The sequence below is a fragment of the Pangasianodon hypophthalmus genome, chromosome 28 (assembly GCF_027358585.1).
Source record: "Pangasianodon hypophthalmus isolate fPanHyp1 chromosome 28, fPanHyp1.pri, whole genome shotgun sequence".
NCBI lineage: Eukaryota > Metazoa > Chordata > Actinopteri > Siluriformes > Pangasiidae > Pangasianodon > Pangasianodon hypophthalmus.
In genome coordinates this window covers 13,975,024-13,988,027 of record NC_069737.1, presented here as the reverse complement: position 1 = coordinate 13,988,027, position 13,004 = coordinate 13,975,024, and the positions used below count along the sequence as shown (strand labels likewise).

Sequence of the window (13,004 nt, the reverse complement as noted above, 5' to 3'; positions counted from 1 at the left end):
CGTTTAGTCTGTCGTTCTGCAGTGAGACTGTAGTAAGAAATCAGCTGTAAATAAGAAAGAAGGCTCGTGCTGTCTGCAGCCTCTTTAATATAAGCGTCCCCTTTGTGACGTCACACACATGTCACAGTCCCATGGCGCCGCCCCAAATCGAACCATTCGATGACGTCATAGCGGGGTGCGCGAGCGAGCATTTGGAACAGTCCCCGAGACTTCACCACAATCCCGCACGCTGCCCGCGGTGTTCTCGCGAGGCAGAGAGTCACGTGGTCACGGTGTCACGCCTCTCAGTGTGGACTGTTGCTATGAGCTACGAGCTGAAAACAATTAGAAACCATCGGCTGCAGTGCGATGAGCAGCGAAAACTTCAGCCTCATTTTCCCCTTTTCACAGAGGGATGAAGTTTATTATCATTTCGTCAATGCCTTCAGCAAAAAAACATCAAAATAAATTCAGATGATGTGCAATGGTGAAATCAGCTGTGTGCATGCAGCAGCTGTGTATAAAATCTTGTGTATGTGGATTAGAGACATTAATCAGCTCATTATCTCAATCAGACAATTGATCCTACTGGGTTTAATGGCTTCTCTTTAAACTGTGACCTACACTCTCAGAAATAAAGGCACCAAACTGTACTTTTCCTTGTTGCTGGTGTGGGACCACATAAGGGCAGCCTACATCTTTAGCTTTAGTTTATTTAACCTGGAAACGGGAAAATTTAAGGAGCACTGATCTGCCTTTTCAGCTTTACTTTAAAAGCTGATGAAAGTTCCACCACATGCAGCCTTGATAGCACCAACACAGCAACATCTGAGAGCTATTTCTGTGTAATGCTGCAAATATCATCATCATCATCACCATCATCACCATCATCATCATCATCATCATCATCATCATCACCACAATCATCATCATCATCACCATCATCACCACCATCATCATCATCATCATCATCTCCATGATCACCATCATCATCATCATCATCATCGTCATTATTATTATCATCTCCATCATCATCATCATCATCATCTCCATGATCACCATCATCATCATCATCATCATCGTCTCCATCATCATCATTATTATTATCATCTCCATCATCATCATCATCATCTCCATGATCATCATCATCATCATCATCATCATCGTCATTATTATTATCATCTCCATCACCATCATCATCACCATCATCACCACCGTCATCATCATCATCATCATCATCTCCATCATCATCTTCATCATCATTATTATTATCATCTCCATCATCATCATCATCATCATCTCCATGATCACCATCACCATCATCACCATCATCACTATCATCATCATCATCACCATCATCTTTATCATTATCATCATCATCATCATCTTTATTATCACCATCATCTTTATTATCATCACCATCATCATCATGCATTTGATTATGGGAGTTTACTAGTTTCATGGACAAACCTGTTATGGAAATAAATCCCACTAAAGACAGTTTTTTTAGTAGCTGCTGTTATTTCTAGTCATGACACACTCTCAAGGTCTGTTTAATAAAAAATAGAAAATGATGAAATGAAAAAGGGCATTATGATAATAATGATGATATAATATTTTATAATAATGAATTCTGTGATATTTATTAATTAAATTATTTCACAAAATATTAACTTATTCATAATTTTGTTGCATTTACTCATTTTATTATTTATTTCATAGGCATATTTATTTATTTATTTATTTATTTATTTATTTATTTATTTTGACTAAACATGTTGTAAATAATGGGCGTGGTTTCTGCACAGCACAATGTAAGGAGCACCATAACCCTGTAAGGGCTCTTCACATCCAACACCTGTCTGGAGGGATGTGGAGCTCAGAGACTGTGGTCTACTCAAATTCATACTGCCCCCTGCTGTTCATTTAAATGTAGTGTAAATGCCATTCAAGCATAAAACCCCACCATGGCACCCTGTCTTTCATGACTGAATCCCAAATGGCTCCATGGTAGCAGGAAGATGGTGCACTGTGAGTAATGTAAGTAGGGATTGATTTGAGATTCAGCTTTTCTCTTGTATTAATGGCTCAATAAATGAAGCAACAAATCATGGCAGTAATGACTTCAGGTGAAATGCAGAGATTTGGAAGTTAAATATCTTGTATGGCATCCAAGCCATCATTTTTTCCATGTTTCTGATGACAATTTGAACTTCTGATGAAAATCTAGGTTCAATACTAGCTCTAATAAACATGTACTTTTGTCCCATAATAGTATCTTATTCTTTATGTGTTGATGTCAGAATGGGGGCAGATGTTGTGCAGTTGTGCAGTCTGGTTTCTTATTCTAGCAGCCCCATTTTCACTTCATAAAGGCCTTGTTAATGGGTTGATGAGCTGTCTCAGGTGTATTAGTGCAGGAAGGAAATAGCATGCCTTGCACAGTGTACTGATGATAAAATATACATGACTGATACTGAAGTTAATCGCATTGCATCTCAGACAAAAGTTACAAGACAAACCACAAGATTATAGATTATAAAATAATGTTTGCTACAGTCAGGTGCAAAAGTCTGTGTAACTGGTCTCTCTCTATAGTCAGGGTGTTGTGTCTGGTCTGTAACTGGTTGTTTTCTGTACTCAGGTTGTTGAATTTGATCCACAGCACTGTGATGACAGTCAGCAGGAGAGCACACAGCAGCAGCACACACACTGCAGTCACTCTGTAACATCTGCCCCCTGCAGTTTCACCACCTATGGGAGAATGAGCACAGACACGTATATTTTCAGTTAATATATACATTTAAAATCAATACTCACTCTTTACATCTAGAAAACCTTTTAATAAATTACAAAAGGACAATGTCATTACTTTTAAAAAGCTGTTCCCAAGGCAATGTATAGTGGATGTTTGAATAGTGTCCAAATACATGTTCATCTAATTTTGAATAGTATAGCTATTATTTTTAAACATCTCAATCTATATTTTGTGAAAGATTTTGCTTGAAAAGTGTGCTTATGAGATCTTTCTTTAAAATAAATGCCACTTGGTTTAACACGTTGTTTTTTAATGCAGTGAATTCTAAGGATTTTAAGTGTGGCTTAAGCGTCCAAATACTTTTTTGGGGACACTGTATGTTGCAAAACGGAAACATGGGACCACATGAGCTGCTTTGGCAAGTGAAGTCTAGGCATTTTCTAGGCATTCAGAAATCAAGCTCTTCTACAAAAAGTGCTAATTGTAGAATAAATTAAGGAGGCCTTACTGTGATTTTACTGTGAATTTGACTAGCCTAAGAATGTTTTAGCCAAAACATGGGAAGATAATAGTCACGGAAATGGTAGATTCATAATTCTCTGTATTTATAATGATAATTCATAACTCTCATATATAGACTCAGTTTTTTTTTGTTCTGCAGCTAACTATTTTCTACAGCATAATAGATCAGTGGACTTAAGTATCTGAAACAGCTCTGTCGTTGTTAATCTGTATGTTTACATGCTATAAAAAAAATATATGAAATACATAATATGAAATTCTGAACAACCTCTGAACATCGTCCAGCATGGCACAGTTCAGTGTGAGCAGGTTAACTAAGATGGTCACATGAAAACAACTCTTCACAAGTGATAGTTACAGCTGGTCAGGTTTGTTAATTTGTTTGTTAGCATTTTATAATTTGGCTGTACAGTCCTCAACTTACCATTAAAAAGCTCTTTTCTCACAGATCCACCATTGTTCCTTAGAGCAGGACGTGTTATTCCAGCCCTTCGTCTCTGGGTCATTCCATATCTCAACACAGGTCTCATTATTACCTGCATTATTCGGTTCTGCATCATACCAGTACCTGAAAACCAGAGTGTCAGAATCAACATAACTCTTATAACACTCTTATCCTGTGTTCACTGGGATTTATAACATCTCCATAACTCTGACCAATAAGAATAAAACAGGAGATAATCTTTGAAGCATGAAGCGTGGTTTCATCCATCTGCTGCAGTGTCAAAGAAGTATTTACGGTTGTTATTTAAGTTGGCTGGTACGATTTGATTCACACAAGTGAGATAAAATGGGAATAAATACAGAATTAATTTCCATTTCTTACCCAGTGCCGTTGGTCAGTTCTTTACCGTCCACCCATTTCCACGTTCCCTTTCTGTCTCTGTCACTCAGACCAATCCAAGCCCGACGATAGTTGCCCAGCTCTTTAATAATGAACTCCTGTGATTGAGAACACAATATGAAAAAAATACCCTGGTTTAGACTTTATAGTACACACACACACACACACACACCTGTTCCTCTGTGGTTTTTATGATCACCAGATCTGCTCCTTTCTCTCTGCAGTCCTGTCTGCTCTCAGTCCAGTTCTTCTCCTCAGTAGAGATGTAGTAAAGACTGAAGCTGAAGTATCTCCATCCCCATTTAACATCTGCATCTAATCACATATTAGGACACATAACATTCAGTACTGTGCAAAAGTCTTAGGCACCCGATTTTTTTTTAGTACGAACTTTATTATAGATTTTTATTTCATGACTTCTACATTATTGATTCAGTACAAAAACATTTCAAACAGTAGTTTTCCAGCACAAAATGAAATGTTACAGAAAAATGTTTGTATGTCAGTAAAGAAAGCAGCAGATTACATAAGAGACACTTTTCAGATAAAAACATAATGAAGGCTGCTGGGTTTCGCTGCAGAAATAAGAAGCGAGTCGACAGTCAAAGTCTCCAGAAGAACTGTGGCTGCTTCTGCAAGATGCTCAGTAACACTTACAGCTCATTTCCTTATAAAACTGCACACACTGCACCTGAGATACTATTTTTTTTAAAAGCGAAGGATCATCACACCAAATATTGTTTCATTTATTACTGTTTACTGCTCATTATAGTATTTTTTTTAATGTAGAAACATTTAATTTCATTATTTCTGAAGGCATCTTTGCTACAGCATTCCTAAGACTTTTGCACATTACTGTATATTTCCTTAATACCTTAATAATAATGTATATTTCCTTAATACACATTTGCAAATGCACAACACTGTATTTTAATGTTTTTCTGTGAAACAAATAATTTATTTAAGTAATTCTTTGGGATTTTGAGGTAAAATGTCAGAAACAGTACCAGGCTGTAAACTCTGCAATGTACTGAATATATGTTTACTGTTCCTAATTTGCCTTGGTTGTGACTGAGGCTTTATTACAGAGTTCCCTCTTTTTTTAAGACATAATTTTTCAAAACTTTTCCATGACATTTTCAGTGACACACAGCTAGTGTGATTGCCAGGCATCGGGACCTTAGGCGTGGGACGACTGACAATAGTATTGGGAATCGTTAACAGATTCCAACTATGGCGATAACTATCAAGTCAGATGATTTAAATGTCTGTGGTGTATGCAGCTTTTAGTTGGACCAAAATAAAGTATGTTGTATCTTGTAATATGTGTTTCCTTTTTGCCTATTTTGTATCCTATACGAACCTTAATAAACTGCTGTCTGACCATTGAGCACCTTTCTCTGTTGCATCTTAGCTGCAATTGTCCGAGCTGCCAAACAGATAAAGCCTCGAATATCTTCACTCTCAAAACATAAACGGAGACTTAAATTAAGAAAATGAAGCAGCGTGCTGTTTATCAAGGTGACTTCACTGTACGAGAATTCAACGAGTATCTCCGCTGCTGTTCAAAACAGAGCACATGATGCACGTGTAGTTTATATCATTTTATTTCATTGTTATAATGAGCTCAGTTACAGCTAATAACTTGTTACGCTTTTCACTTCAATTTTGCAGCATGATCTTGTTAGCTGGTAATTAAGCCAAAAAAAACAAACAAACAAACAAAAAAAAAAAAAACCAACCCACTGACTTGTAACCAGGTTCTAGTATTTTTTCCGCCTTAAAGGCGTAATGTGTACACAACATGCGTTACGGAAAATCTAGCGTAAAGCCTTCCCAGAAGAATGGAAGTTATTATAACAGCAAAAGAGGACTAACATCGGGAATGGGATGTTCAACAAGCACATATGAGTGTGATCATCAGATGTCCAAAAACATTTGGCCATATTATGTATTTATAGCTAGCATGATTCTGGTCAAGATAATAAAAATAAAAAGAGCTTGCCATATGACACAGTGTCGAACGACTAATTCCAGGCTAATTCCTTCTACGCAAAAGCCATCTATTCAAAATGCCCTCACCCTTAATCCCCATTTGCCCTGAACACAACCTTCTTTTTTTTTTAAAATGTTGTCCATTTCTACAAGCTATACTTTGCTCTAAACTAAAGGTACTAGGTGGAAATAAGGGCCTTTAGGATGGCAGACAAGAACTCGCTAGCCCCATGTTCATTTCCCGGGTGCGTTTCTTGAGAAACTGACCCCTGCATTCAATTCATGAGCACATTTTATTTTGCAATGTGATTTTCCCCATGGAACCGATTTAGTCGGCATTCTCTTTACGATTGTTTGCGACCTCTAGGAACAAGTGAATCTAAGGTATGACTCGTCTGAGTTTGAAGCGCGAGACTATGCTTTGTACTCGAAATATCAGGATCAAAACTCCTCAGTTTATGCATTATAATATAACTGAGAGTATAACAATAGTAAGTCTGTGCTCAACATTCAATTACCCAGTTTTACACATTATTACTGAACCACAAACCGAGTCACTAGCTATGTCTATGCTCACAGCAAGCTGTATTGTTGACACAATAACTATGACGATCACAACAGCGAGGCAAGATCAGGGCCGACGGCACTTTATGCAGACTGCCCCACTTGCCCAGAGGTTTCCAGGATGCATGGGAAACCTGTTTATAGTATTTACTCACCAAAAGCAGCCAACCTTTCCTGGATTTTGTTGTTTCTGGTCTGTAACTGGTCTCTCTCTGTAGTCAGGATGTTGCAGCTGGTCTGTAACTGGTCTTTTTCTGCAGTCAATTTGTTGAATTGGATCCCATACAATGAGATGACAATCATCGGCAAAACAAAAAACAAAATACACCCCACACACAGGACATTTGCTGTGAAAAAAATGCAGCCTCTCTCTGTCGTGTCTCCTTCTATAGGGGAACAGGCACAGACATATGTATGTTCATTTTAATACCTGGAAAACCTTACAGAGCAATCACAAAAATGCAATTTTTTTAAAAATGTAAATGCGGATAAAATGGCTGTTGTCTGCAGACACACTACTGCAGAGCTGCACCTCTCTCCTTATGGGCCCTGTACTGATGCAGTTTAGTGACTGTGCTGCTGTTACTAAAGAAATCATGAAGCTTCAGCAGCTTTACTGAAATATACAGAATATTAATGACTATAAAATGACAAAATTAGAAAGGTTAACAGGTTTTTTTTTTTTTTTGCCTCTTTTTATTTGAAGTTGACTTTTTTTTATTTAAAGTTGACTCTTCCAAGCTCAGGACCACCAGCTGGGCTATTTCCTCACTTATTAGTCTCGCTCTTAAACTTAGATCCTAATTCTGTTATTTTCTCTCGTTTTTCTCATTTTTCTTTCTTCACATTTTTCACATTTTTCTCTCGCACATGCTCTCTCTATATAACCACATATAAACACTTAGGGCTGCTCTTTAAACTCCAGGGGTCTCATTTATCAACAGTATCGTGTGTAACCTTGTATACGCACGTTTCTTTGCATAGAATATGAATTATCTAGTTTTATCAGCAGTTCTCATTACAATGTAACTCTCTATTTCGCTCATTTCCTCTGATCTCGTGTGTTTATTAGGCCAACTTTAAATCTTGTGTACCTGTGCATTGAATTTGTTCGTTACTCTTTGCATTGGCGTCCTCTGTGTCTGTGTCGTAGCCTTCAAAATCGTCGGGGGTTGTATAGGTGACCACCGTCACGTCCTCGTGATTGTCTCTCTTCAGCTTCTCCATGCATAAATGAAATATTTCTAAAATATAAACTATTCAGTAAAACACTGAGAAAGCGACTGTACAGCTGCACCTCTTTACTCGAGTGTGTTGTATGCTATATGAGCTTAAATGAATGTGTTGCTGGCAGTAAAGGAAGTGAAGAGCTGTGGCTTCATGTGATGAAATGTGAAGATAACAGAAGTGCAGTTCTCATGCTGATATTGATCTCATTACATGGTCTTGATAACCACTTAAAACATTTATGTAACTTTAAAATATTATAGTGTTGCACTATGTACCATGCTCTAGTCCCCATCATGTCCTTACACAGAGTTATTAGTTCCTTTTTTTTTTTGTTTTTACATGATTTTAAGATTCATTTATAACACTTTCAATTATTCATATGAATCAGTTGACATGTTGCTGCAGTAAATCTTAAATTATTTGTATAGATTTATTTTTTAAAGTAGAAAACAGCCTTCTTATGCAAGACTAAGATCAGATCTCACCAAAGATCACACCAAAAAAAATAAAAAAAATAAAATAAATACAGATAAGAAACGTTGGTTCTTATCCAGAATGTATTTAGTTAAAAAAACGGACCTTGTTTCAGTGAAAATAAAATAAAAATGTATAAAACTGATCTCAGATCTGTGGAACATGTAGATATATATCAAGATCTGTGGCACATACTTGTTTTCTTGTTTTTCATACCAGTAGATCTAACACTCTAACCTCCACCAACCGCAGAGTAACATGTTTGCCCTCTCTCTCTCTCTCTCTCTCACACACACACACACACACACACAAACACAAACATACACACACATATTTGTCTTACTATCATTGTGCGGAATTTTCATTGACATAATAATTAATGCAGTTAATCAACATTAATTATTGCCTCAAGGCTAGTGCTGATAGAGGTGAAACGGTGTTAGTGCTGATAGAGGTGAATAGGTGTTAGTGCTGATAGAGGTGAAACGGTGTTAGTGCTGATAGAGGTGAAACGGTGTTAGTGCTGATAGAGGTGAAGCGGTGTTAGTGCTGATAGAGGTGAATAGGTGTTAGTGCTGATAGAGGTGAATAGGTGTTAGTGCTGATAGAGGTGAAGTGGTGTTAGTGCTGATAGAGGTCAATAGGTGTTAGTGCTGATAGAGATGAAGGGGTGTTAGTGATGATAGAGATGAAGCGGGGTTAGTACTGATAGAGATGAATAGGTGTTAGTGCAGATAGAGATGAAGCGGGGTTAGTACTGATAGAGGTGAATAGGTGTTAGTGCTGACAGAGGTGAAGTGGTGTTAGTGCTGATAGAGGTGAATAGGTGTAGTGCTGATAGAGGTGAATAAGTGTTAGTGCTGATAGAGGTCAATAGGTGTTAGTGCTGATAGAGGTGAATAGGTGTTAGTGCTGATAGAGGTGAATAGGTGTTAGTGCTGATAGAGGTGAAGTGGTGTTAGTGCTGTTGGAGGTGAAGCGGTGTTAGTGCTGATAGAGGTGAAGCGGTGTTAGTGCTGATAGAGGTGAAGCGGGGTTAGTACTGATAGAGGTGAATAGGTGTTAGTGCTGATAGAGGTGAAGCGGTGTTAGTGCTGATAGAGGTCAATAGGTGTTAGTGCTGATAGAGGTCAATAGGTGTTAGTGCTGATAGAGATGAAGCGGTGTTAGTGCTGATAGAGGTGAAGCGGTGTTAGTGCTGATAGAAGTGAAGCGGTGTTAGTGCTGATAGAAGTGAAGCGGTGTTAGTGCTGATAGAAGTGAAGCGGAGTTAGTGCTGATAGAGGTCAAGCGGAGTTAGTGCTGATAGAGGTGAAGCGGTGTTAGTGCTGTAGTGATTGTATAGGTGACCATGTCACGTCCTCGTGATTGTCTCTCTTCAGCTTCTCCATGCATAAATGAAATATTTCTAAAATATAAACTATTCAGTAAAACACTGAGAACGCGACTGTACAGCTGCACCTCTTTACTCGAGTGTGTCGTATGCTGTATGAGCTTAAATGAATGTGTTGCTGGTAGTAAAGGAAGTGAAGAGCTGTGGCTTCATGTGATGAAATGTGAAGATAACAGAAGTGCAGTTCTCATGCTGATATTGATCTCATGACATGGTCTTGATAACCACTTAAAACATTTATGTAACTTTAAAATATTATAGTGTTGCACTTTGTACCATGCTCTAGTCCCCATCATGTCCTTATACAGAGTTATTAGTTCCTTAAGTTTTTGTTTTTACATGATTTTAAGATTCATTTTCAATTATTTATATGAATCAGTTGATGTGTTCCTGCAGTAAATCTTAAATTATTTGTATAGATTTACTTTTAAAGTAGAAAACAGCCTTCTTATGCAAGACTAAGATCAGATCTCATAAGATCACACCAAAATAAATATAGAAATGAAAAATTACTTAAATACAGATAAGAAACATTGGTACTTATCCAGAATGTATTTAGTTAAAAAACTGACCTTATTTCAGTGAAAATAAAATAAAAATGTATAAAACTGATCTCAGATCTGTGGAACATGTAGATATATATCTAGATCTATGGCACATACTTGTTTTCTTGTTTTTCATACCAGTAGATCTAACACTCTAACCTCCACCAACCGCAGAGTAACATGTTTGCCCTCTCTCTCTTTCACACACACACACACACACACACACATATTTGTCTTACTATCATTGTGCAGAATTTCTATTAACATAATAATTAATGTAGTTAATTAACATTAATTATTGCCTCAAGGCTAGTGCTGTTAGAGGTGAAGCGGTGTTAGTGCTGATAGAGGTGAAATGGTGTTAGTGCTGATAGAGGTGAAGCGGAGTTAGTGCTGATAGAGATGAAGCGGGGTTAGTGCTGATAGCGGTGAATAGGTGTTAGTGCTGATAGAGATGAAGCGGTGTTAGTGCTGATAGAGGTGAAGTGGTGTTAGTGCTGATAGAGGTGAAGCGGTGTTAGTGCTGATAGAGGTGAATAGGTGTTAGTGCTGATAGAGGTGAAGCGGTGTTAGTGCTGATAGAGGTGAAGTGGTGTTAGTGCTGATAGAGGTGAAGCGGTGTCAGTGCTGATAGAGGTGAAGCGGTGTTAGTGCTGATAGAGGTGAATAGGTGTTAGTGCTGATAGAGGTGAATAGGTGTTAGTGCTGATAGAGGTGAAGTGGTGTTAGTGCTGTTGGAGGTGAAGCGGTGTTAGTGCTGATAGAGGTGAAGAGGTGTTAGTGCTGATAGAGGTGAAGCGGTGTTAGTGCTGATAGAGGTGAATAAGTGTTAGTGCTGATAGAGGTGAAGCAGGGTTAGTGCTGATAGAGATGAAGCGGGGTTAGTGCTGATAGAGGTGAATAAGTGTTAGTGCTGATAGAGGTGAAGCGGGGTCAGTGCTGATAGAGGTGAAGTGGTGTTAGTGCTGATAGAGGTCAAAAGGTGTTAGTGCTGATAGAGGTGAAGCGGTGTTACTGCTGATAGAGGTGAAGCGGTGTTAGTGCTGATAGAGGTGAAGCGGTGTTAGTGCTGATAGAGGTGAATAAGTGTTAGTGCTGATAGAGGTGAATAAGTGTTAGTGCTGATAGAGGTGAATAAGTGTTAGTGCTGATAGAGGTGAAGCGGGGTTAGTGCTGATAGAGGTGAATAGGTGTTAGTGCTGATAGAGGTGAATAGGTGTTAGTGCTGATAGAGGTGAAGTGGTGTTAGTGCTGTTGGAGGTGAAGCGGTGTTAGTGCTGATAGAGGTGAAGTGGTGTTAGTGCTGATAGAGGTGAATAGGTGTTAGTGCTGATAGAGGTGAAGCGGTGTTAGTGCTGATAGAGGTGAAGCGGTGTTAGTGCTGATAGAGGTGAATAGGTGTTAGTGCTGATAGAGGTGAAGTGGTGTTAGTGCTGTTGGAGGTGAAGCGGTGTTAGTGCTGATAGAGGTGAAGAGGTGTTAGTGCTGATAGAGGTGAAGCAGGGTTAGTGCTGATAGAGGTGAATAAGTGTTAGTGCTGATAGAGGTGAAGCGGTGTTAGTGCTGATAGAGGTGAAGCGGTGTTAGTGCTGATAGAGGTGAATAGGTGTTAGTGCTGATAGAGGTGAAGTGGTGTTAGTGCTGTTGGAGGTGAAGCGGTGTTAGTGCTGATAGAGATGAAGCGGTGTTAGTGCTGATAGAGGTGAATAGGTGTTAGTGCTGATAGATGTGAAGCGGTGTTAGTGCTGATAGAGGTGAATAGGTGTTAGTGCTGATAGAGGTGAATAGGTGTTAGTGCTGATAGAGGTGAAGTGGTATTAGTGCTGATAGAGGTGAAGTGGTATTAGTGCTGTTGGAGGTGAAGCGGTGTTAGTGCTGATAGAGGTGAATAGGTGTTAGTGCTGATAGATGTGAAGCGGTGTTAGTGCTGATAGAGGTGAATAGGTGTTAGTGCTGATAGAGGTGAATAGGTGTTAGTGCTGATAGAGGTGAAGTGGTATTAGTGCTGATAGAGGTGAAGTGGTATTAGTGCTGTTGGAGGTGAAGCGGTGTTAGTGCTGATAGAGGTGAAGAGGTGTTAGTGCTGATAGAGGTGAAGCGGGGTCAGTGCTGATAGAGGTGAAGTGGTGTTAGTGCTGATAGAGGTCAAAAGGTGTTAGTGCTGATAGAGGTGAAGCGGTGTTAGTGCTGATAGAGGTGAATAAGTGTTAGTGCTGATAGAGGTGAATAAGTGTTAGTTCTGATAGAGGTGAATAAGTGTTAGTGCTGATAGAGGTGAAGCGGGGTTAGTGCTGATAGAGGTGAATAGGTGTTAGTGCTGATAGAGGTGAAGTGGTGTTAGTGCTGATAGAGATGAAGCGGTGTTAGTGCTGATAGAGGTGAATAGGTGTTAGTGCTGATAGAGGTGAAGTGGTGTTAGTGCTGTTGGAGGTGAAGCGGTGTTAGTGCTGATAGAGGTGAAGCAGGGTTAGTCCTGATAGAGATGAAGCAGGGTTAGTGCTGATAGAGGTGAATAAGTGTTAGTGCTGATAGAGGTGAATAAGTGTTAGTGCTGATAGAGGTGAATAGGTGTAGTGCTGATAGAGGTGAATAAGTGTAGTGCTGATAGAGGTGAAGTGGTGTTAGTGCTGATAGAGGTGAATAGGTGTAGTGCTGATAGAGGTGAATAAGTGTTAGTGCTGATAGAGGTGAATAAGTGTT

At 38.9% G+C, this 13,004-nt stretch overlaps 1 protein-coding gene across 1 annotated transcript; it reads right to left on the bottom strand.

The window, feature by feature from the left end:
* Positions 1–1,727: 1,727 nt before the first annotated feature.
* On the bottom strand, positions 1,728–7,958 carry LOC113547335 (CD209 antigen-like protein E). The gene is made up of 6 exons (XM_026947614.3): positions 7,757–7,958; positions 6,818–7,048; positions 4,276–4,418; positions 4,086–4,201; positions 3,684–3,827; positions 1,728–2,733 (listed from the first exon to the last, which is right to left on the bottom strand). Exons 1-5 carry the CDS (start codon positions 7,887–7,889, stop codon positions 3,686–3,688), a joined length of 765 nt encoding a protein of 254 aa, XP_026803415.3. The 5' UTR covers positions 7,890–7,958; the 3' UTR covers positions 1,728–2,733; positions 3,684–3,685.
* Positions 7,959–13,004: the final 5,046 nt, after the last annotated feature.